This window comes from Pygoscelis adeliae, unplaced genomic scaffold (assembly GCF_000699105.1).
Source record: "Pygoscelis adeliae isolate BGI_AS28 unplaced genomic scaffold, ASM69910v1 Scaffold602, whole genome shotgun sequence".
Lineage (NCBI taxonomy): Eukaryota > Metazoa > Chordata > Aves > Sphenisciformes > Spheniscidae > Pygoscelis > Pygoscelis adeliae.
In genome coordinates, this window is record NW_008824295.1 from 37,307 (window position 1) to 43,211 (window position 5,905).

At 47.7% G+C, this 5,905-nt stretch overlaps 1 protein-coding gene across 1 annotated transcript in view; it reads right to left on the reverse strand.

Moving 5' to 3' along the window:
• Window positions 1–2,461: 2,461 nt before the first annotated feature.
• DNAJC8 (DnaJ (Hsp40) homolog, subfamily C, member 8) overlaps window positions 2,462–5,905 on the reverse strand; it is a gene marked incomplete at its 5' end in the record, with an annotated part of 13,325 nt that continues 9,881 nt past the window's right edge. Inside the window, one exon of the mRNA XM_009318845.1 lies at window positions 2,462–3,246. Within this exon, the coding sequence (XP_009317120.1) occupies window positions 3,124–3,246 (123 nt within the window). The remainder of the gene's footprint in view (window positions 3,247–5,905) is intronic.

Consider the following 5,905-nt stretch of genomic DNA (forward strand, 5'->3'; position numbering starts at 1 on the left):
TGCCCAGTGGAAAAAATTACTCTAACTGCAGAAGCCTGTCGGACTAGTACTTCAGTCTCTTTGGCCACAGGCTGCATGCCTCGAGACCCAGTGGTAAGACACTCCACTGGTCAAATTCTCATAAATAGACACATCTCTGAGAAGCAGAAGTGTAACGTGGATCTTATAAGCATTTCAAGTTCTCACAGGACTCATCCTGAGCTACCTGAAAAAAAATTTAAAGAAAAGATCTGACAGGTCACTACCATCGGTCAGCAAAGACATTACACCATCTGAAAGGAAATGCTACTAGAAAGACCCGTATTTCAATATCGAAAGGAAGGGCTCTGGGACAAGAGTGACTGGGACAGATCTCTAAGCTAGAAATACTTCGACAGGGGAACAAGAGGCAGACAAGTCAGAGGGACAGCACGTCCTCTGGGCGAGAGACTGCACTTAGAAATACTCTAATCATCCGAGCTACTGCCCAGCACTGCTTGTTTCTTACACCCAGGAAGCAGAAGAGATTGCATCTGACAGACAACACCGCAAACATTAACTGACATTTTCCCCAGAACGAATGTGGCTAATCTTTGCCTTGACAAGGAAGTTGTGTCCTACCAACTCATTCCCAGTTAATGGAGGATCAGGCTCTGCCAACAAAAAGGAATTTCAGTGCCTGAACAGAGCAACGCTGCACAGTTCAGCATCTCCCAGACCTGTCAGCCCACCTTAGTCTGCTGCTAGTTATTGTTTGGCTCTTGTGTGCCACCCAGACATCACTGATGTTATTTTTTAAGCTGTTTTGCCCCTTGAGGTTCAGTGCAAGCTATGTATCTAGCAGGTTATACCTAGCAGGACAAATATTCTACTGTTCTAAGAGTTAGTTAATGTATAAAACACCAAAATACCTTAGTTTTATTAGGGAAGGATGTTTCACTTTATATCTGGTCACACAGACCAGTCCATGAGAGGAAAAGAAGAAACGAAGGCGAATGGAGACCACCACCCACCTTTCAGCAGATTCACCCAAGTCCTAGGCCCTGTCAGAAAGCACTACCTTCCTTGGGAGCTGCTTTTCCTGCAGAGATGTGTTTGGTAACACAACTTGATCATGTTGCTCCTCCCTAGCAGGCAGAAATAGAAGGCAATTGATCAAAACTTAAAGAGATGAGACACCAGAAGATGGAGGCTTCTCTTCAGGGGCAACAGAACCAATCTTTCTGAAGAGAGGCCTCGCCAGTGCCCGAGACACAAGGAGCAGCACAAAGGATTGTGCTCATTTGAAGATGAGGGTACGTAAGACAGCAAGTCCAAGTGAAAGGAGCTGACTCCTAAGGAAGTGATCGTGCCCCTGTGCTCAGCACTGGTGAGGCCACACCTCAAATACTGTGTTCAGTTTTGGGCCCCTCACTACAAGAAGGATGTTGAGATGTTGGAACGTGTCCAGAGAAGGGCAACGAGGCTGGTGAGGGGTCTGGAGAACAAGTCTTATGAGGAGCGGCTGAGGGAACTGGGGTTGTTCAGCCTGGAGAAAAGGAGGCTGAGGGGAGACCTCATCGCTCCCTACAACTCCCTGAAAGGAGGTTGTAGCGAGGTGGGTGTTGGTCTCTTCTCCCAAGTAACTGGCGAAAGGACAAGAGGAAACGGCCTCAAGTTGCGCCAGGGGAGGTTTAGATTGGATGTGAGGAAAAATTTCTTTACTGAAAGAGTAGTTAAACATTGGAACAGGCTGCCCAGGGAAGTGGTTGAGTCACCATCCCTGGAAGTATTTAAAAGACGTGTAGATGAGGCGCTTAGGGACATGGTTTAGTGGGCATGGGGGTGTTGGGTCAACGGTTGGACTCGATGATCTTAGAGGTCTTTTCCAACCTTAATGATTCTATGACTAACGGCAGTGAGGAGGAAGAAAAGCAGTGTCTTCATGGAGGCAGCTACGCACAGGATCCAAGTATGGGGATAGCCATCAGGACAGATGGGAAGAGTTTGCAGAAAGGTCTCCAGAGGAGTCTGCCGGGCACATGTGAATCTGTAGTATATTCCATTCTGAATGCCTTTAAACAGTTGAGAATCTCTTAAAAACTTACAATACACACACAAAGTAGGATTTTAAAAATCAAAACTCCTGAGTTTGAGCTCATCCCATAGTTCTGAGGAGTTACACTCCGAACAGGTGCCCAAGTCCTCCCAACCCATCCACGCTCCCCAAAGGCATGGCAACAAGCCCAGTTTTCAGCACAGACTCTGGCACGCCTGCATCCACCCAGGCAGCATCCAGGGAAGAGATACCCTCTCCCTGTCCTCCTGGGTGCCACTCTGTAGGACTGTCACTTCAAAATTCAAGGCAGAACAGACTTTGGGATGACAGCAGACCCTTACCAGGGAAAGTGTTCACGCTGAAAAGCAGCAACATTTCAGTGGCCAGCACTCAATTCACACCCTTGCAATTGCATTTTTGAGTAATTCCAAGAAAAAAACCCGGTAACTTGGGTAAAAATTTATTTTACATACAGACCATTGCAACTTAACTATTAATCAAGAGAAGTTATTTTTCCTTTACAGGAAGTGACCAGCTGGTCTGAGATTAACAGAAGTCTAAGCCTGAGAGCTGGGATTTTAGTTTGGAAATCAGATCTCCGGGGAAAGGTCCTTCCAAGCACCACTCAGTTCAGTGAGGAGCTGCAGGGCTTTAACTGCAGGTCAGCTGCACTGCACAGTGCTGGAAGCAGATTCCCCCAGTCAGCTCAGACCTTTCCGAAGCTGAACTTGCTGAGAAAGATGATGCCTGGAAAGGTACGGATGCATTTCCAATAATTTGTTCAGCTCTCAAACTAGAAATGGAAGTGGTGAAACAGCACAATCTCTGTGAAGTACAAAACATCGAGTTACAGGGCAGCAGACAAACAGGACAGCAATAATGGCGGGGACCCTCCTAAGCCAAGTGTTCTACATGTAGCGGGTTCCTGGCCGAGTTCATACTATGGCCCTAGTTCAAATGGACAGAGTACAAAAAATACTTTGACCAAGAATTAATTGTACTGGAAACAAACAGTCTACTAAAAAGCAATTCTTACTCTAGGTGCCAATGAGTCCTTAAAAGCAGGGAGGGAACTGAGGAGCTGCACTTGGGCAGTGCTGCCAGGATCATTCACGCTGCTCCATTTTTACTTTGGGAGGTCTCAGGAAGGTCCTGTTTTTCTTTTCTTTCTTCCCCTTTGTATTTGCCTGGAAATTTCTCCAGCTGTCCACACGACCATCCCGACTTTCCTGGGAACAACAGAGAGGAAATGGAGAGTTAAGCAAGTGCAAGAGCCAGAGAACAGGCAGTACATACCAGTTTCAAGAGATCAGTAGCAATTTCCCCCTTATCCAGCACGTAGCACCCTGGCAGCCAGGACATACAGACACTGTGAAGAGCCAGAGCAACAGACAGCACAGTGGAACTACAAGTGAGCTTACAAACACCAGTATAAACCCTATGCTGGTTTCTTGTTTCAGGAGCAACCAGCTTGGGATGTACAGTCCTGACTAGAGTCTACTGAATCCTCTGATGTGCAAAGAAAAAAGAAACCCCATCTCCAATGGATGTTCCTAATCCGTCAGCCCAGAACGTGCCATTCCTTTACTCTGTCTCACATCCTCGAGACGGCTCTCCTTGTGCTGCAGCTTGGAGGCACGGAGAAGAGAGAAGGGAAACATACTGCTGTCTTCTCTCACGCTTCTTGCCCCAAGCTTCATCACAAAGACACAATGAGAAAAGATCTCTGGTGCACTCTTTTCTCCTCTCCCTGGCCTACCTGCAGAGCAGCAGAAACACCTCCTGGGGCAGGGGAGAAGACTCCCCACAAAGCCAACCTATGATCCCTACAGGCTGAAGGTTTCACACAGTAGGACAGAACAAGGCCAGGGATGATCCACTTCACAGTGTGGGGTCCATACGCTCAAGGCCCATCTGACCACAGCTGTGCCTGCAATACTGGTGCTGCACAGAGTGAAGCTGTCTGCTTCACTCCCCACCTTCCCCACGGCAGGATAGGGGAAAGCCAGGCTCTAGCAGTGATCTGGATGATGGGGCAGAGTGCACCCTCAGCAAGTTTGCAGATGACACAAAACTGGGAAGGGTTGCTGATAGGCCAGGGGGACCTCGACAGGCTGGAGAAATGGGCTGACAGGAACCTCACGCGGTTCAACAAGGAGAAGTGCAAAGTCCTGCCCCTGGGAAGGAACAACCCCAGGCACCAGTACATAGAATCATAGAACAGTTTGGGTTGGAAGGGACCTCTAAAGGTCATCTAGTCCAACCCCCCTGCCATGGGCAGGGACATCGGCAAAGGTGGCGAATGGTGTCCTGGGCTGCATTAGGCAAAGTACGGCCAGCAGGTCGAGGGAGGGGATCCTTCCCCTCTGCTCAGCACTGGTGAGGCCACACCTGGAGTGCTGTGTGCGGTGCTGGGCTCCCCAGTACGAGAGACATGGACATACTGTAGACAGTCCAACAAAGGGTCACAAGGATGATGAAGGGACTGGAGCATCTCTCCTGTGAGGAAAGGCTGAGAGAGCTGGGAATGTTCAGCCTGGAGAAGAGAGGCTCAGGGGAGATCTTATCAATGCGTACAAGTATCTGAAGGATGGTGGAAAGAAGACTGAGCCAGGCTTTTCTTGGTGATGTCCAGTGCCAGGACCAGAGGCCATGGGTACAAACTGAAACACAGGAGGTTCTATCTGAACATGTGGAAACATGTTTTTATTCAGCGTGACTGAGCACGGGAACAGGTTGCCCAGAGAGGTCGTGGAGTCTCCGTCGCGGAGGATATTCAAATGTCATCTGGACACGGTCCTGGGCAACTCGCTCTAGGTGGCCCTGCTTGAGCAGCAGGGTTGGACCAGATGGACCCCAGAGTTCCCCTCCAACCTCAACCATTCTGTGATCACACTTTTGCTAGGGATAAGGCTGTATGGCAACTTCTGTTATAACCTTCTTGTTTCATACAGTTTGGTGGTGGAAGCTATTCTTGAAATTACCAAGAAACTGAATTTTGAGGGTGGGGTGGGAGAAAGTAGATATTCCAACCTCTCCTTCTAAAATACATCAAGATATAATTCAGCTCTGAAAGCAGCCTACGAATAGGTTCTAGAAACAGCAGGCAACCACTTGGATGACAGAGATATTCCTATGAGGATTCAGAAATACTGTAGAACATACACGAGGAACAAAACCTACAGGTTTTAGGGTAAAGAGACAGGATCAGAACTAGGATGCAGTATGCAGACAAGGATTGGAATCACCAGGAGCTGGGAAGCCCAGAAGAGCAATGCAGAGGTACAACACGAGCACCTTTAAAGGTTGGGATTTTTGTGTTGGGTTTGTTTGGGGTTTTTTTGAAACTGAGACAGAACCACAATTGCAGAATATCAACTTAAGGTTTTTTTTTCCTTACAGTTTAACTATCATTCAAAGCAGCAACACACATACTCCTTTCAGATATATTTTAAAGGCAGCCACTGAATTAGTACACATACAGGAGCAGCCAAGAATTCATGTGTTATTTTGTCTCCAATCACCCTCTCTCAATGATGGTCACTAGCAGAAATAAGCTTCTTATTCTTGTGTATGCCAGTGATCCATTTTGGACATTAACACCCAGCTTTGATACTGTCTTTTCACATGGATTAAATGGTCACCAGCAAGGCTGGAGAAGACGCCTGCATGTGCAGAGGTTCAGCTGTCTAGGCATGGTTGAGGACATGCGGGTACTCAGAGCTGCAATATCAGTAGTTCTGCAGCTCCCCTGTTTGGTCCGTTATTATTTGCTTGTAATACTTGCTCACATTTCCTCAGCTGCTTTGCTTTACTGCATCCCTACAGCAATGACACCCAACTTCTGTGGCCATTCTGACGTGAGAACACAGAACTTTATGTGATGGG